The 23857-nt window shown below is 42.7% G+C and overlaps 1 protein-coding gene across 2 annotated transcripts in view; it reads right to left on the bottom strand.

The window, feature by feature from the left end:
- nhej1 (nonhomologous end-joining factor 1) overlaps positions 1 to 23137 on the bottom strand; it is a 275238-nt gene extending 252101 nt beyond the window's left edge. Inside the window, exons 1-3 of one of the 2 annotated variants that reach the window (XM_048599082.1) lie at positions 22985 to 23137; positions 19329 to 19527; positions 13590 to 13802 (exon numbers count right to left, since the gene is read on the bottom strand). In XM_048599082.1, coding sequence (XP_048455039.1) covers positions 13590 to 13802; positions 19329 to 19514 — 399 coding nt within the window. In that variant the 5' untranslated portion in view covers positions 19515 to 19527; positions 22985 to 23137. Of the gene's footprint in view, positions 1 to 13589; positions 13803 to 19328; positions 19528 to 20664; positions 20845 to 22984 lie in introns of those variants that run through there. The other variant, XM_048599083.1, reaches the window with a different exon arrangement.
- Between the last annotated feature and the right edge of the window lie 720 nt (positions 23138 to 23857).

Consider the following 23857-nt stretch of genomic DNA (forward strand, 5'->3'; position numbering starts at 1 on the left):
AGCTCGACACCATCCAGGATAAAGCAACCCGCTTGATTGGCACCACATCCACAAACATTTACTCCCTCCACCATCGATGCTCAGTAGCAGCAGTGTGTACTTTCAACAAGATGCACTGCAGAAATTCACCGAAGATCCTCAGACAGCACCCTGCAAATCCACAACCATTCCATCTAGAAGAAGAGCAGCAGATACATTGGAACACCATCTGCAAGTTCCCCTCTGAGCCACTCACCATCCTGACTTGGAAATATATCACCATTTCCTCACTGCTGCTGGGTCAAGATGCTGAAATTCCCTCCAGAAGAGGATTGTTGGTCAACGTACAGCAGATGGATTGCAGCAGTTCAAGAAGGCAGTTCACTACCACGAGGTACTAAAGTAAAACTAAGTAAAAATGGTCTCATTGATCGTATGAAAGAGCTTGCAGATCTACTAGTGTTGCCTTGGGAGCCTACAGCCAATGGCCTAAATGTGGATTTTACCATTTCAAAATCTCAAGGGCAGCTAGAGCCAGGCAATAAATGCTGGCCAGCCAGTGACGTCTACATCTCACATGTGAGTTTAAAAAAAACCTCTGTCCAGACCATTCATGATTTTGAACACCTCGAACAAACCGCCTCTCAGGATTCTCTTCTCAAAAGGAGCATAACCCTGGCTTCCCCTAACTAGCCCCAGTGGGGATTGACATCAGTGACTGTGCTCTGGTTAGTTCCGCTCCATTGTGTTATCAGACTTACATTTTTGCCACCCAGCCCAAAAACAATGCTTCATCCTTAATTTCACTGGGCATCATCCGTGGTTCAGGGAGTAGCACTTTCATCTTGAGTCAGCATGTTTAGGATTTGAATTCCACTCCAGCTATTTGACCATCAGATTCTTGTTGCCAGCACTCAGGGAGCACTCAGCAGCTGTTTCACATGAGTAGATGCTCAGCAAAGATGCCATCTGTCTGTCCAGCTCGGTAGAAATGATCTCATTGATCTTATGAAAGAGCCTGCAGATCTACTAGTGGCGCCTCAGGAGCCTACAGCCCAATGGCCTAAGCGTAGATTTTACCAGTTTCAAAATCTCCCCACCCCCAGCCTCATCCCATGACCAAGCCTCCCTCTCATCCCGCCTCCTTGACCTGACACAACCTGTCCATTTTCTCTCCCACCTATACTCCCCTCCCACCTCACTGAGCAATCCCCACCACTTCCTACTGCACTCATCTATCACCATCCCACCTACTTTCCTCAGCCCCACCCTTCCTCTCGCTATTGATTTCTGAGCTCCCTTCCCCCGCTCCACCCCCCCCATTTCTAAAGAAGGGTCCCAAACCGAGACATCAATTTTCCTGCTCCTCTGGTGCTGCCTGGCCTGCTGTGTTCCTCCAGCTCCACAGGACATTAGTTAGGCCACTTTTGGAAACTGAGTTCAATTCTGGTCTCCCTGCTATAGAAAAGATGTTGTTAAACTCGAAAGGGTTCAAAAAACGTTTACAAGGATATTACCAGCATTGGAGGGTTTGAGTTATAGGGACAGGCTGATTAGGCTGGGACAATTTTCCCTGGAGCATCGGAGGCTGAGGGGTGACCATATAGAGGTTTACAAAATCATGAAGGGCATGGATAGGGTGAATAGTCAAGCCTTTTCCCCAGGGTAGGGGAGTCTAAAACTAGAGGGCATAGCTTTAAGATGAGAGGGGAAAGATATAAAAGGGACCTAAGGGGCAAACTTTTCACGCAGAGGGTGGTGCGTGCTTGGAATGAGCTGCCAGAAGAAGTGGTGGAGGCTGGTACAGTTACAATATTTGAAAGTATAAGGATGGGTACATGAATAGGAAGGGTTTAGAGGGACATGGGCCAAATGCTGGCAAATACGACTAGGTAATTTAGGATATCTGATCGGCATTGGTAAGTCGGACTGAAGGGTCTAGATGCTATACATCTCTACGACTGTATAACTCTATGACTTTAGTGCAGGTACGTAGAAGTCATAAAGTGTTGCATCAATGTAAACCTCCTTCATCTTTCAGCACTTCTGTATTAATTATTACAGTATTTTCCTTGCCACACTTGAGTGTTGAGGTTGTGGAAAGTCGTCGTTCAGCCCATTGTGCCAGTTCTGGTTCTGTGGAAGAGCTATCTAATTAGTCCTACTCACTCTGTTCTTTCCCAGAGGCCTATTAGTTTAACGATTTGAATGATTTAAGTTCCTGTTAAAGAACAAATTGGAAGACTAAGACGAGAGTCCATTTAATTCCAACACCGAAGCTACAGTGACAAAGGGAGAGTATATTGAAGGAGATATTTGCAGCTTCAAAATAAATCCAACGCCCGACAACATGCACAGCACCTGTAACTTGTCAAAGAACCTGCATTCGTACAGCACCCTTCACAACCACAGTATATCCTATACTTCAGACACTGTGCATCCAGGCCAAGGAAGCAAACCCAACAGTCAATTATGACACAGCAAGATCCTATAAACAGCAATGTGATCATGACTAGATGATCTGCTTTGAACTGAAGTGAACTGAAGGATGAATATTGGCCCAGACACAAGGGGAAGCTCCATTGCTCCCTCTTATACATGAAATCAGCAGACCAAGACTTGGTTTAAACCTCTTGTATGACAGACAACAACACTTGCCCAGGTTTAGCTCTGGCAGCATCAGGCCAGACAATACAAAATAATTTCAATCACAATTCAAACAGGAGGACGATGGTGGGATGGAATACATTGATCCGGTATGTAGCAAGTCCGACAAGGGAAGGTACAAAGCTGGGCTTAGTTAGAGGGAATGAGGCTGGGCAGGACTAGCACTGGGAGAACATTTTGCTCGTTTGGTTCAAGTGGATGAAATGCAGCCCAGGCTATTAGAAGCAGCTGGAAGAAATAGCAGGTGCTCTACCTATCATTTTCACAGGTTCCGCATGGCAAGCTAATCAACAAATATTATCGCTAGACTATTAATCCAGAGACTCAGGTAATGTTCTAGGGACCTGGGTTCAAATTCCGTCATGGCTGATAGTGGAATTTGAATTCAATAATAATCTGGAATTAAGATGACCATGAATCCATTGTTGATTGTCAGAAAAACCCATCTGGTTCACTAATGCCCTTTAGGGAAGGAAACTGCCATTCTTACCTGGTCTGGCCTACATGTTACTCCAGACCCACAGCAACGTGGTTGACTCTTAACTGCCCTCTGGGCAACTGGGGATGGGCAATAAATGCTGGCCTGGCCAGCAACACCCTCATGCCATGAATGAATTTAAAAAAAACGTCAGGTCCCCTGCCTTCACTGATACGTTAATAATTTGGACTTAAGTGTACAGAACATGATCAAGAAGTTTGCAAATGACAGGAAAATTGGCTGTGCAGTTTATTACGAGGAGGGAAGCTGCAGACTGCAGTAGGATGTGGACTGATGAGAAGTACAAAGTAATCTACTTAGAGGCAAGTCAAACAGGGCAAACGGCACACACTGTCACAACTCACTGGGGTGGGGTGTTGGAAATTAAGCTCCACTCTTTCAGTTCTGAACACCTCAATACTAAAAGGATTTAACTGCACGACAGGGTGCAGAGGAGGTTTACAAGAATACAACAAAACAAAGAACTACAGATGCTGGATGTCTGAAACAACATGAAAATATTTGTCTATTCTGACAAACGGTCACTGAACTCGAAACTTTAACTCTGTTTTTCTCTCCCCAAATGATGCCCGATCTGCTGAGATCTCCCAGCATCTTCTGTGCTTGTTTTAAATTTACAAGTATGTTGTCAGGGTTGGAAAAATGCAGCTTTGAGGAAAAATTAGATCAGCTGGGGTCGTTCCTGTGAGAAAGGAGGAGGTCAAGGAGAGAATGGATTGAAATGTACAATGTTGGATAGAGTGGATGGGAAGGGACTATTTACATTAGCAGAAGGGTCAATAACTGGAACCATAGATTTAACATGAGTGATAGAAAGATTAGAGGGGAAATGAGGAAAACAGTTTGCACCAGAGGGTGTTTGTGGGTCTGGATCTCACTGAGTGAAAAGGTAGTGGAGACAAAACCCTCAACCCATTTAAAAAGTGTTTGGATTTGTACTTGAAGTTTCGTAACCTCCCGGGATACATAGAAAATAGAAGCAAGCGTAGGTTATTCAGCTGTCTGAGTCTGCTCCACCATTCGATATGGTCATGGCTGACCATCTAACTCAGTTCCCTGCTCCCGCTTTCTCCCCACATCCTTTGATCCCTTTAGCCACAAGAACTATATCTAGCTCCTTCTTGAAAACATTCAATGTTTTGGCCTTGAATGGGATTAAGCTGGTTGGGTCATTTTATGGCTGGCAAATTCAAAGGTCCAGATGCTTTATTCGATTTTCCAAACACTGTAAATACCTGTAAAGGAAGACTGTACAAGGATGTGGGGAGAGAGTGGGGGAGTAATTTGCTCCCAAGGAGAGGGAGTGAGGACACAATGATTTGAATGGCCATCTTCTCCGCTGGAACAATTCTGAGATTCAAATACCGAATGGACAGAATTTTCTCTCCTCAATAATTTTGCAGTAAAGAGGGGATAGGAGAGGACTGAGAACTTGCCACAGTCAAATACTGTTTAAAATAGTCAATGGTAGAAAAACAAATGCTTTATTTTAAAAAAGAAGGTTCTTAAATGACCCTGGCGCCTGGATTTAATTAAATCATGACACTGGGTTTATGAAAAATGACAGAAATTTACATCCCTGAGTGAGGAAAGAAAAGGGAAAAGCTCAGCCACATAATTAAAAAGAACTTGATGGGGGCAAAGCAGCAATTTATCTCCCAGAGAAGGGAGACGCCAAGTACAACAGAGGCAGTGGAACTTGCAAAGCTGCCTGGAGCAATGACCGAAACCAAGAGAATTCAAACCGCTCCTACCGCAGTCGCTGACCTAATCTGGTGGTCCAGACAGGTCTTCCACAACATTCTGGAGGTATCCATTGACCAGAAAGTGGACTGGACTGGATTGGCCACATAAAGGGCAGAGGCTAGGAATCCTGCAGTGCATAACTCACCTCCTGACTCCCCAAAGCCTGCCAACCAGCTACAAGGCACGAGTCAGGAGTGTGATGGAATACTCCCCCAGTTCCAGTGCAGCTGCAGCAGTATCAAAGGAGTTTGACATATCAACGATAAAGCAGTTCACTTCATAGGACTGCCCGATGCTGAGTGGTGCCAGCCAAAAGGTGCATGGCAGCAGCTTACCAAGGGTCCTTTGGCAGTATCTTCCAAACCCGTGATCTGCATCATTTCAAAGAACAAGGCAGCAGATACATGGGAACACCACCACTGCAAGTTCCCCTCAAAGCTGCTCACTATCGTGACTCACAAATATATCACCGTTCCTTCACTGTCTCTGAGTCAGAATCTCAGAATTCCCTCCCTAATAGCATTGAGACTGTACCTACACTACACGGACTACAGTGATTCTAGAAGGCAGCTCACCACTACCTTCAGAAGGGCAATTAGGAATAGGCAATAAATGTTGGCCTAGCCAATGATGCCCATGTGCTGTGAACAAATAAAAAAGTGTGAACTCAGTTCCGTAGATCTTGGATTCTTATTCCCCGTGTTGGTCTTGGCTCAGTGGTTAGAGCTCCATCCTCCAAAGTCAGTGGTCTAGTCTCACTCCAGAGTCTTAAGCACATTTCCGAGAGTGATTTTGGGGCACTGCACTATTGGACATAACAGCTCTCCAGTGAGGCGTTAAACCAGGCCATGTCTGTCCTCCTTAAGGGAACATAAAAGACCCCATAGAAGGAAAACAAGGAGCCCTGGAACAATATTCATCCTTCACTTCCAGAAAATTGACTTGGTAATTTCCATGGTTGCTTTTGAGGGCATGCTGTGCAATTTGGCTGCAATTGTCTTTTCAATACAATGTAGACTCGACTACTAAAAGGTCTTTAGTCAACTGTGACTGTGCCGGGACTTTAAACAGACTTAGTTAATCCCACACCACTGCGCTCTGTAAATCTTTTCTGTTATGCATTCACATCCAATTTCATTTTTCTAGTTACTGCTGAATGTTTCCCCACCTAACACTGCAGAGCTTTCAAGAGCAAAACAGCTCACTGTGCAAAATAAATTATTCTCCACATCTTCCACGTATTTTAATAAAATATCTCCAACTATAGGGGGTGTAGGAAATGTGGCAGTCTTTTGTGAACAGCAAGATCCCACAAATGCCAAAGAGATGACACACGTGATCATATTTAAGTCTAAGGGCGAATTCGGAGGAGAAGGTTATTCAGCAACTCGGGCCTGCTCACCATTAAATACTGGCTAGGACACTGGAGATAACTGCCCTGATAGCACTAAGGGATTTGTTACCTCTTCCTGACAGGGCAGAAAGGATCTCAGTTTAATGTATAATCTGAAGGACTGCACCTCCAACAGGGCTGCACTCCTTTAGTAGGGAGGTTACCACTAAGCACTAAATATTTCTCATGATTTAAACATGGTGCTGTTCTCCATTCATCCGATTTATTAAAATAGTAGTGCAAAGGTGGAGGTGATCTTTGTGCTTAAAACTAATATTGGCCAATACCTTTCCTAGATAGGATCATTGTCAAGCACACACACTGTTGATACAATAACAAAAGCAGAAAAATCAAACTTGCTACATTCCTCCTCTCACAGAATGCTTCAAACGACTGAAAGATTTTAAAGACGCAGAAGAACAACAGAAAGCCATTAAGCTTGTCCCCTTTCCACTCAGGTCACAGCCAGTACGCAGCTCAGCTCCGCTTCCCACTTTTGCTCCATATCTCTAAATACGCTTAATTCTAACAAGGATTCAAAGAATGTTTTCAGAGATAGTAGGAACTGCAGATGCTGGAGAATCTGAGATAACAAGGTGTAGAGCTGGATGAACACAACAGGCCAAGCAGCATCAGAGGAGCAGGAAAGCTGACGTTTCAGGCCTAGACCCTTTTCTGAAGAAGGAATTTGTAATTTCAAAGGATGGTTACTGTGCAGAAAGAAACCATTCAGTTCATCATTTCATGCTAACTCTCTGCAAGATCACAACTATTTTTCTTTAGATAACTATTCAACTCTCTTCTGAAAGCTATGAACATCTTTTATTTCCAATTGTTGCCAGCAGTATCCACAGTCAGTTATCTGGGGACAGAATTCCAGAATGTCACTATCTTGTGTACAAAAGAAATGCTGCCTGATTTCTCCCTCAAACAGTTGTGTACTAATTTTACTATACCCAGGTTCTGGATTATGTCAGAGGAAACAGTTCCTCTCTCTCCCACTCTCTAGTTATTGATTCCTTCAATTATCTCAAATACCTCGATTTGATCATACTTCAAGTTCCTATCTTCAAAGGAACGCCAACTATAGTCTCTGCAACCAGCATTCACATTTTAACCTCAATTCCACACAGCATCCCCTTTTTAAGGTCAATATATTCCTAAGATATGACACCCAAACCTAAAGGCCAATAGAGTGACACAGGATGAGCTCTTTAGGGAAGTGACTCACATTTGTACACATACACGGGCTCCTTCTGAGAGAAAGCTCAGCAGTCCGATAGCTATTTTGATGGATTTGCAAGGTGGATTTGCAGCTTGGCACATTTCTATGTTTTTGAAAGATACATATATTAATACACAGAGCCTTCTTCTTTGCAGATTGAGTTAACATGTTCAAATAGTACACCCATTTCAATGCAACAAAATAGTGACAGCCATTCTTTCATTCATTTCTCAGGGCAATGCTTTGACTAATGAGAGCAAATTTGCAGTTGACTGTCAGTTGTAATTAACCAGTGCATTGTCCATGGCAACACCTTAACTAATCACTGACCAACTTCCATCCAGTCAGCACTCTCCTTACATGGAAATCAACTGCTGTTCCTATCCCACAGGATATCCTATCCCGACTTGCAAATGACAGTCTCGAATAACCAAAGGAGACCAGTGTTATCCTGGTAGATTTTTTCATCCCTTTCATTATCGTAGTACAGCAACAGCAGCAGCAAATTTACCAGCCAGAAAATACAGAAGAAAAGAATTTTTAAAGTCTCTAATATAGATTTTCTAAGAAGTGATCTACTAAATTAAACAGGTCACAGCCAGCATTTAAAATAGAAAGTCGCATGGAATGAGACCACAAAGCCCAGTCAGAAATACCCTCCAAGCAATCACACTTACTGGTCACACTATTGTAAGCTACTGGGAATGATTTTAGGCACATCCCAAATTTAAATACAACAATAATCTGAACTTACAATTCACAGTGTAAGAAATAACCTCAGACAGGCCCAAATCGAGAAGCCTCTGCTGTCAAGCGGTTTTGACATTTGAATAGAACAGGGTCAAGTGCCTTCAGGACAGGCAAGTATGGTGCAAAGCCAATGACATCTCTCCAAAACTGACCTCGTACGTAGTATTAGCAATTCGTTATACAATCAACTTTCTATCTAATGTCACAAGAGACAATATCAACTTTATGTCATTCGTCAGAACGATTGGAGAATTCATCATCGATGTGCATTCTAATTTCCTCGACTCACTGCATTTGCTGGAGAAATCACCCAGTTTTTATCAGGTAAACTTTGCTGTAGTCTGGGAGCCACAAGTTTTACCTGCTGCAGTTTGTGGGAGACTCTTTAAACAGCCAGTGTTCATTGAGAACACAGACTGAATGCTGTAACTCACAGCTTAAACAGGCAGTCTACTGAGTACATAGTCACCGCTAACTGCAAAATATTCTGCAAGTCCTGCCGGGAAGTTCTTGATCTGCTAGATCTGCCTCTACCTCACCAGCCAACAGTGATTCCAATATTCATTATGTTATGACATCAATCACAAAAATCAAGGAAAAAGGGACAGGGAAATCTGGACTCCAATTTAGAATTCTGTGCAAATTGAACACAGAATTCATATCCCAGAAACAGACCCTTCAGCCCACCAAGTTTATGCTAGCATTTCTACTCAACAGGATATTTTCTGCCACCATTCCTTCATCCCACTGTGAAGCAGAATGAATTATAAAAATATGAGACAGAAAAATAAAGTTTCAGATATGGGTGGATCGTTATTGTCTGTTTTCAGATGTCAGGCTCAGATTCAAACCATTGCCAATGTCTAAAGCAGTGCTGTTCTACCCCCTAGTGGAAAATGATGACACAGCAGCTTATCCTCGTTGGACGGTCAGAAGGACTAAACCTCTTGAATCTCCTAAATAAGTTTTCACACGACAAATTTGAGATGTACAGGAATGGCAGTGTAGTGATCATTTTACAGTAGTGGTAGAACAGAGATCTGGATTAATAATCTAGGAACATGAGCTGAAATCTCACCAAGCCAGATGGGGGAATTCAAATTCAGATAATTAAATAAATCGGACTAAGAGAGCGAGTGACAGTAATACGATCCATGAAACTACTGGATTGTTGCTTAGGTCGAAGTTCACAGAAGCTTCACTAGACTGGGATGAAAGGATCACTTTATGAGGAAAGGTGTAGCAGTTGAGCCTAAAATTATTGTAGTTTAGAAGAATGGGCCTTGTTGAAACATACAGATTCTGAGGGATTTTGATAGGGTAGACATTGAGAAGATGATTCCACTTTTTTTTATTCACTCACAGAATGAGGGCATTGCTGGCTGGGCCAGCATCTATTGCCCACCCCTAATTGCCCACAGAGCAGGGTTCGTAGTCAACCACATTACTGTAGGTCTGGCCAGGCCAGGTGAGGATGGTAGTTTACTTCTCTAAAGGACATTACCGAACCAGATGGGTTTTTCCAACAATCGATTCATCATCGTCATTAGTGTCTTCATTCCAAATTTTAATGAATTCATATTTCACCACCTGCCTTGGCAGGATTTGAACCCGGGTTGCCAGGACATTACCTGGATTAAGTGATTAATCTCTGGATTAAATTATAATACCACTAGGCTGTCGCCTCCCCCGCTATTCCTTCGTGAGGAACAAGTGGGCAGGATTTCAGAATAAGGTGTTTCTCCCATTGAAGGTGGAGGAGGAATGTTCTCTCTCAGAGGGTTATTGATATTTGGGCAGGGAGCAGAGGGATATAGGCAACAGGTTTAGATAGAGGATCTGGATCGGCGCAGGCTTGGAGGGCCGAAGGGCCTGCTTCTGTGCTGTAATTTTCTTTGTTCTTTGTTCTTTGTTATATTTATAATTCTCTTCCACAGCTAACACTGGTGGCTGGCTCATTCAATATGTTTAAGGTTGAATGAGAGAAATTTTGGACTGGAATTAAGGCCACAATGTACAGCAGTGACCTCCAACCTTTTTAAACAGAGGATCACCTTTAGAAATTAAGTGCAAACCAGGATATATGCGGAAGAAAATGGAAAAGTATTTACTTTAATGTTATATAAATTTCAAACCAAGTATATATAACTATAAATTTTGTCCTCTAAGTCTCAGTGTGACACCCATGGCTGTGCATTATCTGCCACTGCCTTGAAGTCTGAGTTGTAGTTTGAAACTGACAGTCATATACAGCCCATCAAATGGGTATCTATGAGATGGGCATGATACTTGGTTATCTTCATTTGGGAGAATGCTATCTCACAGAGGTATGTGGAGTCAAAGTAACCTTTCACTTTTAAAACAAGATGTGAGTCCCCAAAAATCATGATCGCTTGATCTGACTTTCAGCTCAAAATAATTTTACAGTCGTAATTATCTCCACTGCTTTGTAAATCAAACATATGATGGAATTTTGTAGCCAACCCACCAAAGCGTACCTGAAGGAACGGGTTTTGAGACAATTCCTGAAATCACCTGTTGAATTCTACTGCTAACCTCCTCAGGTTTTCTGAATGGAACCATTTCTCTTCGCCTTTGATTTTTCCTAGACTTGGATTTTTCTAGTATTTTCTCCAGACTTGGGAAGTGTTGCATCATTTTACTCTTTCATTGGGAAGAACACAGACTCAGTTTCAGTCTGAATGCATTCACTGCATCAACCTCGCCCTTTCCCTACAGTTCTGAGGCCCCTGGTCAATTTACTTTGCTGACATTTTGGATGTGGAGCATGTCCCCAAAATTTTTCTTCAATCTGTACGGACCAATCAAATAAGCAGCTGAAGAAAAAATACTGCAGGTCCACAGAGAATGGGCAGTAGAGTGGGATTTACTGAACTAATCTCGCAGAGAGTCCACTTGGACATGATGTGCTCCATAGCCTCTGATGTTCCTAGCACTGTAATATACTTTCTTCACATTTCCATTCCTAGTATATTTCTTATTCATTCCTTTGCATTGTCACCATAAAACTCACTTACTCTGGACCAAACTGAAACACGATGCCACAAGCTGGTAAAGCCTGTCAAGTGCATGCACTTTTCTCTAGCCTCATAGTTTCTGCACATGGAAGTCATGCAGCAACAGGTAAACAGCGAAACTGACTGTCAGTCACTCTGTGATCGACCAGTCAATCCCAATCCATATCTTGGATAGCACAGATTGACACCATCTACAAGATGCACTGCAGTAACTCACCTATGCTCCTCTGAAAATATCCTCCAAACCCAAAATCTCTAACACCTGGAAGGTCAAGGGCAACAAATGCATAGGAACACCACCATTTCCAAGTTCCCCTTTAAGTTACATACCATCTTGGTTTGGAACTATAATTGCCGCTTCTTAGAACAGAATCCCTACAGTGTGGAAATAGGACATTCGGCCTATCAAGTCCACACCAACACTGTGAACTGCATCCCACCACCCCCCAACTCCCCAACTCCCCATCACCTCCCCGCTGTGAATGATCAACCATAAATGCTCAATGGCAGAGTGGGCGAAACAGGCCTGACTGCTGCTTCCATTGCTTACATTTCTGTGCTCCTAATTCATTTCTAATTCTCATTGTTAAAACATACATGATGTTTAGAATGAGATAGCGACATTGGCCCATTGTTGCAAATGGTAGTGGGTTGAATGTTTTTGGCAGTATTGGTGTCAGCAACAGGGAGAACTGCCCTGTTCTTCAGAAACTGCATGGTGAACAATCATACACTATGTGGGTGGGGGGAAAGCTTTTAAGCATGGAGAGAACATTTTATATAAAAGTTAACAATTTAACATTTTCAAATTATTTTGCCATTGTACCTACCTTCATTTAGTCACCTAAGGCAAATAAGTTGTGTTAAAGTTGAAAGCATGCAATAACATTGCAGCAAGCAACTTCACACAGATTCTATCACACGTCACTCAATCATCATCTGCCTGTACTCGAACATTCTCTCAGTTCACCACTAACATACGGTGGCAGCAGAGAGCACCATCTACAAGATGCAGCACAAGAAGCAAGATTTCTTCAAAAGTGCCTTCCAAACCCACAGACCTCTATAAACTAGAAGGCAAGGGCAGCAGATACATGGGAACATTATCCCTTGCAAGTTCCCCTCCAAGCCATGCACCGTACTGCCTTGGGAATATATTGCTGTTCCTTCACTGTCAAAATCCTGGAACTCCTCCCTCACAGCACTGTAGACTGGATTGCAGCAGCTACATAAGGCAGTTTACCACCACCTTCTCCAGAGAAATTAGGGGTGTGCAAGAAATGCTGGTTTTGCCAGCAGGTCCCTTGTAAGAACGTTAAGAAGGTGACAATGCTGAATCAGAAAGTCCTGGATGCTGGTCTCCTGCACAATGACAAGTCAGGGTTGTCAGTTTTGGCTCAAAAACAGAAGCTTTTCCTCCAGTGCAGAGGAGTCCAAGACAAGGAGCAGCAAGGTTAAAGTGAGTGCTGCACCATGCTGGGGGGTATGGGGGTAAAGTCAACAAACACCTTTATCACATAAAGGTTGGTGGAAATTGAGAATTTTCTTCCCCAAAAGAGTATTCTTTTTCAGTTGGAGCTGTTGATGATTGACATTTGTTGGGCAATGGTCTTCAGGGATAAAGGACAAAGGCAGGTAAATTCATGAGGCACAGATCAGCCACAATTTGATAGAAAGCCAAGAACAGGATAGCCTTGAAGACTTGAGTTATAAAAATAGGCTGGAACCTTTTTCACTGGAGCATAGGAGGTTGAGGGGTTGACCATATAGAGGCTTATAGATTCATGACGGGCATGGATAAAGTGAATGGCAAGGCTTTTCTCCCCTAAGGTGAGGGAGTGCAAAACTAGGGGGCATATTTTTAAGGTGAGAAGAGAAAGATTTAAAAAGGACATGAGGGCAACATTTTTACACAGAGAATGGTTCGTGTGTGGAATGAACTTCCAGAGGTAGTGGTGGGTGTGGGAGCAGTTAAAACATTTAAAAGACATTTGGTTAAGTACATGAATAAGAAATGTTTGGAGGGATATGGGCCAAGCACAGATAGGTGGGACTAGTTTGGTTTGTGATTGTGATCAGCATTGACTAGTTGGACCAAAGGGTCTGTTTCCATGCTGCATGACCTTAAAACTATGAATGGCTCCCACCTGTGCTTATTAATACAAATTTTTTGAAGATGGGCAGGCCAACATCCTAACCTGCAACATTATCCAGTCATCTGTAAATCGTTCTGATTAGATCTCCCTGCCCTCGGCAATAGCCAGCAGAGACTGGTGTGGGTGTAGTACGTACCATACTCATGGGGGCCTCGGTGCAGCGGAAAGTCCAGTAGAAAGGCACACCGGATAACTCACTCCTCAGGCTGATGCTGAGCAGGTTCTGAGCTCGCTCACACACGAAGCCAGGGAGGGGATCACGGCCTCCGCCTCGCAGCAGGGGGCCCACTGCCTCACGGAGGTACCGGCAGAACGCTGACACGGGCGCCTTCAGCCGCTTGTTCAGCTCCTGAGGAAACAGAATCACATTGAGGAGCATCTGCTGGTGTGAGAAGCAGCAAAAACAACAGCAAGTGACAGAAAGAATTTACATTCAATGTAAATTGAAAGTGCCATTCAATGACATGCGAACAGGAGCAGACCATTCAGCCCATCGAGCCAGCCCCACCACTGAATATGATCCCGGCTGATCAAACACATCAACGCCTTTTACTCAACCCGTTCCTGTAACCCTGTGCACCACAGCTGATCAGAAATCTATCAATCTCTACCTTAAGCATACTCAAAGATTGATCTAATAACTGTACCTGCATCCACCACTTCCTCTGGCAGATCATTCCATGCACGAACCACGCTCGGTGTATAAAAGGTTGTCCCTCATGTCATTTTTAAATCTTTCTCCTCTCACCTTAAAAATATGTCCCCTAGTTTTGAACTCCGTCACCCCAGGGAAAAGACCTTTGATACTCACTTTACCTATGTCCCACTTCAACAGACACAAGACGAGGCAAATAGGCTGGAACTTTTTTCACTGGAGCATAGGAGGTTGAGGGGTTGACCATATGGAGGCTTATAGATTCATGACGGGCATGGATAAGGTGAATGGCAAGGTTTTTCCCCCTAAGGTGGGAGAGTGCAAAACTAGGGGGCATATTTTTAAGGTGAGAAGAGAAAGATTTAAAAAGGACACGAGGGCAACATTTTTACACAGAGAATGGTTCGTGTGTGGAATGAACTTCCAGAGGAAGTGGTGGGTGTGGGAGCAGTTAAAACATTTAAAAGACATTTGGTTAAGTGCTTCGTAAATCATAGGAACAAAGTCAACTGTTCTTCTTCAGCCACGCTACATTTACCACCCATCACATTTTGAATCATGAATGTACTCAAATTGTGCCTACTCAGTAAGATGAGAGAGGTCAGCATTGGGGAATTGAACTGTTTGCACCGCTATCACTTTGAGGTGCATTCTCACATGTTTTTATTTGTTGTGAGTAGGATGTTTCTCATCCACCAAGAGCACTTTCCTTTCCACCTCACAGTAGTCTGCAGGCTTGCAGCTCTTCTCTTTGTTAAATATTTATTCTTGGGATATGGTAACACTAGCTAAATTGAATGCGTGTCTTGCTAAGTCACAACAGAGGCCATTAAGGGGCAATCAGGCAGTATGTATAAAGAAACACTTCCATTTAGAATAGCCTTGACTCAGTGGATGTGGGGTGATTTACCAGAATGGTTCCAGAGGAGGAAAATTTTATTTAAAGGTCTTGAAATGTTAACTCTGTTTTTTTCTTCACAGGTGCAGCCAGACCTGCTGAGTTTCTCCAGCAATTTCTGTTTATTGTGCGTTTCAGACGTACAGCACCTGCAGTTCTTTGTTTTATTTTAATTAACGGTCAGGTTGGAGAAGTTAGAGAGGCTCTTCTTGGATCCAAGCAGATTAGGGGGAGATTTAATTGAGGTGTGCAGGATTATGACAGGTTTGGATAAGGCAGCCAAAGAAAGGACATTTGCATTAGCTAGTAGTACAAGAACTGCAAGAATCTTTCTGCACAGTGAGTGATAATAACCGGGAACCTGCTATGCCCCAGACCGGTGCTAATGGAAATGTTTAATTGTTCTGCAAGAAACTGAAAGTACTTCAGTGAAATAAACTGGCAGGATGATGTACTGGAGCAGGGTTGACTATATTACTCCATCTTAGATTTGTTTAATACAATTGCATCAATTCTATGACCCTTTTATCTTTTACTTACTATCACCTGAAGAAGGAGCAAGACTCTGAAAGCTTGTGTTTTCAAATAAACCTGTTGGACTATAACTCGGCGTCGTGTGATTTTTGTACTTTAAAATTAATTGCCCATAAATCACTTGGAACATTGAGAATGTGAAAGGTGCTACATAAATGCACATTTATCTGTTGTTACAACTGAGGCTAGAACATCTCTTCAGTCCTGCTGGGCATTGGCCACAACATATATCAAAAATTTTATACAACAAAAATGAAAAACTTTATCCACTCACCGAGATGACCAATTAAATACTTTTATCTATATCAAGTTCTGAAAACAAAGAAGTCTACTTTCCTACTCCTCTGATGCTGCCTGGCCTGCTGTTTCGTCCAGCTCCACACTGTGTTATCTCTGACGCCAGCATCTGCAGTTCTTACTATCTCTGAGTCTATTAACCAGGTTTCTTCACAAACAGAATTATGGTTTAATCATCAAAACAAAGCTATCTCAATAAAATACATTAAATAGCTCACAAACACAGCCAGTAATATAAGAGTATAAATGCTTATCTCGTGTCTATCCCTAAAACTCATACCGTTCTTTCTTTGGTGAAAGTGAGTAGATAGAAAATGGAACCCAAAGAGAGTGAGAGTGAGAGAGAGAGACAGAGAGAGAGAGAGAGAGAGAGATGCAGGGGGTGGAGTAAGCAGGGAAAAGGACTATCGATAGTAAGCCAGGGAAGAACAGAAGCTAAGTAGAGGATAATGGCAGCTATCAGCTGTTGAAAATTGGTTGGCTGTGCAAATAGCAACCCATTTCATGGCTGGATCTGGGGTTGTGGAGGTAGGTAATAGACATGGAAGGAGGTGTTCATGCTCTGAAATTGTTAAACTCAAAGGTGAGTCCTGAAGGCTATAAGGTATCTAAGCACCAGCGTGATCATTCTTTGTCTGATGGTTCCTATGGGTCTATCATTCTCAGTGAGAGCATGTGAAGCCTGGGACATGTACTTAGGTACATGTGACAACAACAAATCAAATCAAATCAAATTAATCTACATTAAATGACAATATATACAAAGGGTGGGTGACAGAATCAAAGATTTTTGGACTGTAATTTATTTCCCCTTTTAGTTTCACTGCGACAAAATGATCAGCAGTCAACATGTGGATGCACAATCTGTCTTTACTAAGGCTGATGGCAATTCAAAACAGGAGGTAGAAGACACCATCGGGTGACTGTGCACGAAAAAATGATTCAAGTGAATGATCACTCATTATCATATTGAATGGAGGAACATGCTGAATGGCCTGCTCCTGCTTCTAACTTCCTAGCAGCTCTGAAGACACTCTAACAAAAAAAAATCTTCATCAGTACTGAATCGGCGATCCCTTACTTTAAACAGTGACCACTACTTCTAAACACTCCTCAGGAAGTAACAACCTTTCCAGATCCACCCTCGAACACTCTCAGAATCTTACTGTTGCAAAGCTTATCCAACAAACCCTGATAAGAAACCCTTCCAATTTCACATATTACCCGAGTAAACTCTCTCCAAACTGTTTCCAATGCATTTATATACCTCCTTAAATAAAGAGACCGATACATACACAGTATCCAATGTGGTCTCATCAGTGTCCTGTACTCCAGAAGAATTACCGCCTTACTTTTGTATTCAATTCCTCTCGCAATAAACAATAATATTCTGTTAGCTTTCCTAATTACTTGCTGTACCTGCATACTAACATTTTGTGATTTTAGCACTCGGGACACCCAGATCCTGTTGTATCTCCCAGCCATGCTGTCGCAGACCGCTTGGATAATTTACTTCTTCTTTATTCTTCCTGCCACAATAAGCTTGGATTTGGTACTTTAACAAATACCTTCTGGAAGTCCAAGTACAGTACATCCACCTGTTCACCTTTATCCACAACACATTATTTCCTCTAAGAACTTCAATACAGTGGCTAAACATGATTTCCTTTTCATAAAATCATGTTGACTCAGCCTGGCCCTGCCATTCCCAGGCCTAACACACTCTCCCTCGTCCGCTCCAACCCCAGCCAATCCCAGGAATTCTCCATTCTAACTCACAATGTCCCAAACCTTAAGTACTTCCAGTTGAAAGCTCTTAATGAGAAAGACTGCTGTTGTACAAAGCTCTGATCAGACCTCAAACCAATGTAATTGCACTGAGTTGTGAGGTAAAATTGACTGTCCTTGATATCAAGGTCAAATTTGACAGTGTGTGTCAATGAGCCTCAGCAAAAGGGGAGTCAATGAGAATAAGGCGGCTAACTCTCTGCTGGTTGGAGTCAAACCTGGCTCAGAGGAAGATGGTTGTGATTGTCGGAGGTCAGTCATCTCAGCTCCAGAACATCTCTGCAGGGGTTCCTCAGAGTGGTGTCGGAGGCCCAACCATCATCAGCTACTTCATCAATGACTCTGTGTCCATTATAAAGATCAGAAGTGGGGATGATCATCGACAATTGCACAATATTCAGCATCATTCACGACTCCTCAGATACCGAAATATTCCATGTTCAAATGCAACAAGAATTGGACAGTATCCAGGCTTGGGCTGACAGTGACAAGTAACATTTGTGCCATTCAAATGCCGGACAATGACCATCTCCAACAAGACAGAATCTAACCATCACTGTTTGACGTTCAATGGCATTATCATCACTGAATCCCCCGTTATCAACAACCTGGGCCAGGAACTGAACTGAATGAGCCATACAAAAACAGTAGCTACAAATGCAATTCTGAGGCTAGGAACCCTACAGCAAGTAACTCACCTCCTAACCTCACAACTCCCATCCGCCATTGACAAGACACAAATCTGGAGTGCGATGGAATATTCCCCACTTGCCTGGATGGGTGCAGCTCCAATAACACTCAAAAAAGCTTGACACCATCCGGGACAAAGAGCCCAATTCACTGGCATCACCTCAACAAACATCCAATTCCTCCACCATTAATGCTCAGTAGCAACAGTGTGTACCATCTACAAGTTACACTGCAGAAATTCACAAAGGCTTCCCACAATGCACCTGCCAAACCTGTGACTTCTACAACTAGAAGGACAAGGCCAGCAGATACATGGAAACACCACCACCTGCAAGTTCGCCTCCAAGCCGCTCACCATCCTGACTTGGAGATATATCGCCACTCCTTCAATGTCATTGGGTCAATTCCTGGAACTATTGCCCTAATGCATGACTCGTCTTCAGAATAGAAGAATAGGAATTCTGAAGAAGAGTCATACCAGACTTGAAACACACACTTTGTTTCTCTCTCCACAGATGCTGCCAGTCCTGCTGAGTTTCTCAGGCATTTCCTGCTTTTGATCCAACACTCATTAGTCACTCAGCCAACTTGTATCCATATTGCTACAGTCCCTTTTAATCCATGAGCTTTAACTTTGTTCAAAAGTCGGCTATGCAGCATGCATCAAACACGTTTGGCAAGTCCGCCACATGAACAGTGTTGCCCTTGCCAAGCCTGCTCTCATTCTCAATGGTTGTGTGTTACACAAGGCTTACTTTCCCTCAAATACTGAAGATTGAAGGTGATCTAACTGGAGGTGTCAAAATTCAGATTGATCGATATTTTTAGGGCACAGAATTAAAAGTTATGATAGTAGGTTGATGGAGCCAAGATCTGTTATTAAGCAGCTGAATGGTGAACAGGCTCTAGCAGTGGACAGTTTTCCTCTGCTCCAAAGATTAGCCAAACAACTGGAGCCAGGCCTTTTCGTCATCTCTCTCTCCCATGTCTCTAACCCCATTCCAAAGACATACCTGAGCCCTTTGTTTCAGATCATCCGAGTTCATCTCCTCCCACCAGACACTGTTGTGATCCCACAGCATCAATTTGTAGGCAGTGTCGCTGAAAGTGGCCTTCAGCAGGAAAGGAGAGTCACCAATACGCACGGAGAGCCACGGCTGAGTGAGGAGATCATCAGCCAACTTCTCCACTTCAGCCATTGAAAAGAATTCCCTGGAATTTAAAAAAATAGCACCTTTGATATTCCAATGCACTCTACAGTTAATTACAAAGAACAAAGAAAATTACAGCACAGGATCAGGCCCTTCGGCCCTCCAAGCCTGCGCCGATCCAGATCCTCTATCTAAACCTGTCATCTATTTTCCAAGGATCTGTATCCCTCCACTCCCTGCCCATTCATGTATCTGTCTAGATACATCTTAAAGGACGCTATCGTGCCCGCCTCTACCACCTCCGCTGGCAAAGCATTCCAGGCACCCACCACTCTCTGCGTAAAGAACTTTCCACACATATCTCCCTTAAACGTTTCCCCTCTCACCTTGAAATCGTGACCCCTAGTAATTGAGTCCCCCACTCTGGGAAAAAGCTTCTTGCTATCCACCCTGACTATACCTCTCATGATTTTGTAGACCTCAATCAGGTCCCCCCTCAACCTCCGTCTTTCTAATGTAAATAATCCTAATCTACTCAACCTCTCTTCATAGCTAGCGCCGTCCATACCAGGCAACATCCTGGTGAACCTCCTCTGCACCCCCTGCAAAGCATCCACATCCTTTTGGTAATGTGGCGACCAGAACTGTACGCAGTATTCCAAATGTGGTCGAACCAAAGTCCTATACAACTGTAACATGACCTGCCAACTCTTGTACTCAATGCCCCGTCCGATGAACGAAAGCATGCCGTATGCCTTCTTGACCACTCTATCGACCTGCATTGCCACCTTCAGGGTACAATGGACCTGAACAGCCAGATCTCTCTGTGCATCAATTTTCCCCAGGGCTTTTCCATTTACCATATAGTTCGATCTTGAATTGGATCTTCCAAAATGCATCACCTCGCATATGTTCTGAAGCAGCATAAGCAACACAGGGAAGTCAATAACCAGAGAGTGTCCTTTATTTATTTACAGATAAATATTATCGGGGCGGGGTGGAGTTGTCTCTTTTTGAATAATGCCATGTGATTTTTATACGAGAGGGTAGACAGACTTCTATTTTAAAATCTCATTCAATGGACTGTACCTCCAACACTGCATCAATCCCTCAGTGTCAGCACAGTTCATGGACTCCATCTCCTAAAGTTACACTTGAAGTGACAACTGCTAGGCTCAGGGAAGAGGGTGCTACCTACCAGGGTCCAGAACAGAACTGTACATCTGAGTCACGGAAATAGGGCCAAGGCTTTAGAGGAACCTGCTGTGTTTCATTCGGGATAGGGGTCTGTGATTTCCGTCCCCGTTTCTGCTACCTACTGGCCAATACCTAACACAGGTAGCATTGTTAGGCAATATCCTCTCCTGTTTCAGCCCTCATGACCCCTAAGTGTGGAAAAGAAAATTAGGATTGGAAAGAATTCCTTTTAGCCTGACAAGCATATTCTCTTTTGTAACAGAATAGTCAATAAACGCTAACCTAGCCAGTGACACCCAAATCCCAGGAATGAATAAAAAGTTCTGTCACCCACTAAAGAAAGGAACTGGTTGAGTATTTCAGGTCTATGACCCTTCACCAGAATAATATTCTCTTTCCCGAGAGAAATTGTCAGTAAGGATTCAACAAGTGGGCATTCTTTTCAACAGAAAAGACCAACGAATGACCTAGTGTTTGACTTTAAATATTAAGAAACAGTTTGATAGAAGTTTATTCCTCTGTTCAAAACATTCGATGCCAGTTTCATTGTTAATTTTAAATTGAAAATGATAGATTTGTTACTATTCAAGCACATTGAAAGGGGATTAGGGTAAATATGGATAATATGGAAATAAAGAATTGTGGATGCTGGAGGTCTGAAACAAACAAAAACATAAATTGCTGGAGAAACAGGGAACTCAAAACATTTCTCCCACCACAAATGCTGCCAGACCTGCTGCATTTCTCCAGCATTCTCTTTGTTTGTTTCAGATTTCCAGCATCCGCAGTATTTTGCCTTTATTTGAGTGCCCAACCTCCTTCCATAAGTACCGTGACCATTACTGTACACAATACTGCAGATGTGGTCTTACCAATCATGTATAACTGAAGCACAACCTCCCTGCTTTTGCATTCAATTCCCCTTGCCATAATCCATAACGTTCTACTAACTTTCCTAAATTACTTGCTATGCCTGCATACTAACCTTTTGTGATTCATGCATGAGAACACCAAGGTCTCTCGGCATCTGAGCTCCACAGCCTCTCACCATTCAGATACGCTTTTTTTTTGGTTTGCTAAAATGGACAATTTCATACTTTTCCACATTGTATTTGAATGTCAAATTTCTACTATCTACAACTTGCACTGCAGATAGACAACACCTTCCAAATGCACAACCACTCCCAACCAAGGACAAGGGCAGCAGTTACATTGGAACAACACCACCTGCAAGTTCCCCTGCGAGCCATTCACCATCCCGACTTGAAAATATATCTCCTTCCTTCACTGACACTGGGATAAAATCCTAGAATTTCCTCCTTAATGGCCTAGTGGTATTATCGCTGGACTGTTAACCCAAAGACACAGATAATGTTCTGGGGACCTGGGTTCCAATCCCACCACAGCAGATGGTTGAATTTGAATTCAATAAAATATCTGGAATTAAGAATCCAATGATGACCATGAACCCATTGTCGATTGTTGGAAAAACCCATCTGGTTCCCTAATGCCCTTTAGGGAAGGAAACTGCCATCCTTATCTGGTCTGGCCTACATGTGACTCCAGACCTACAGCAATGTGGTTGACTCTAAACTGCCCTCTGGGGATAAATGCCGCCTGGTCAGCAAAGCCCTCATCCCGTGAATGAATAAGGAAAAAACAATTGTGGGTGCCCCTACAGCACATGGACTGCAGCGGTTCAAGAAGGCAGCTCACCACAACCTTCTCACGGGGCAACTAGGGATGGGCAATAAATGCCAACCCAGCCAGCAACACCCACATCTCACAAGTGAAAGGAAAAGATACAAATTTGCCAGATCTTTGCTCACTCACTTAACTGTTTTTGTGGATAATATGGAGTTGGGTCACAGATAAGCCACTATCTCATTGAAAGATGGAACAGACACGAGGAACTAACCTGGACTTTTAATGTCAAATTATTAATGGCAGGGAAATAGACCAGAAATATAAGATTTTATTTTCTTCCTGGATGATGATCACAAAATAGTTAATTTTTAAAGAAACTAATCTCACCCCTGGATAGTTTTACCAATCATTGTATAAAACAGGAGGCTGTAAATATTATGGGATGGAGATCGGCCTAAGTAAATAAATAATAAATATTTTTTTAAAATGTTGTTACAAATAGGGGATTGTTGACACTGACGAACGGGGGGGGGGGGGACCTGGAGCCAGGCACCAAAATCAGGGAAAAGGTTTAAAGACAAACACAATCGATGCCCCCCCCCACCCAATTAGAAATTAATCCGAACGATTTAAAGTTTTAAAATGTTTACACTTTGAAAGAAAAACAAACAAACCTCAGCTCCAAATCTCTCACTTCCTGTTGCTACCAGCGGACCGTCCACAATCACAGTCTTCAGGGGAACAAGCGGTACCTCTCAACCGTTCCGTACTCCAACCTAGCACCTTGGCTATTACAGAGAGCTCAAACAAAATAGGAAAATATTCTTGGTCCAGTTGGTTACACCTGAACTCTCGGGATTAATTTGTTTATTTTTTTCATCTGAAATTCCCCTGCTTCCTTTCAGTCTTATATTTTCCTTATGCCGAAGTTGTTTTGAATAAAAATGTTTGGCACTTTTCTTCAAACTAACATTCGCAATATTTTACTTTTCCTGCACTGCTGAAGTAAAGATATTTTCTGACCAACCTGTTTTGAGATGTTACAACACACCTCTGGACCAGGTGGGATTTGAAGCCCATTCAACCTAGATCAACCTACCACAAGAACCCTACAGCTAAACTAACTGTTTTGAACCCTAAGTTTCAAAATAGAATCATAAATGTAGAATCACAAAATGTACCTTGGAAACTTTTTGGAAATGATTACAATTTTACTGCAAATTGGTTCACTAAAAGTCCACATTTCAATTTGTCTCTCAATAGGGTTCAGTCAAGGATAAATTGCGTTTTATTAAGCTCCTTTTTGTTTGAATCAGGCAGAAGATGGTTTGTAGTGGATTTCACAGAAATGCTGAGCAGGAGAATGTAAAATGAGACCAAAATTCCTGCCTCTATGTTGCTTTTCCTTCTTTATTTGCTTTGGTAATGGCTATTGTCAGGCAGCAGCATTATGGTAATATCATTAAGTTAGTGGTCCAAAATGCCTAGGCTAATGTTCTACGGGTATTGTTTTGTGTTCCTCCACGACAGGTGGTGAAATTTTAATT

The sequence above is a fragment of the Rhincodon typus genome, chromosome 7 (genome assembly GCF_021869965.1).
Source record: "Rhincodon typus isolate 14 chromosome 7, sRhiTyp1.1, whole genome shotgun sequence".
NCBI lineage: Eukaryota > Metazoa > Chordata > Chondrichthyes > Orectolobiformes > Rhincodontidae > Rhincodon > Rhincodon typus.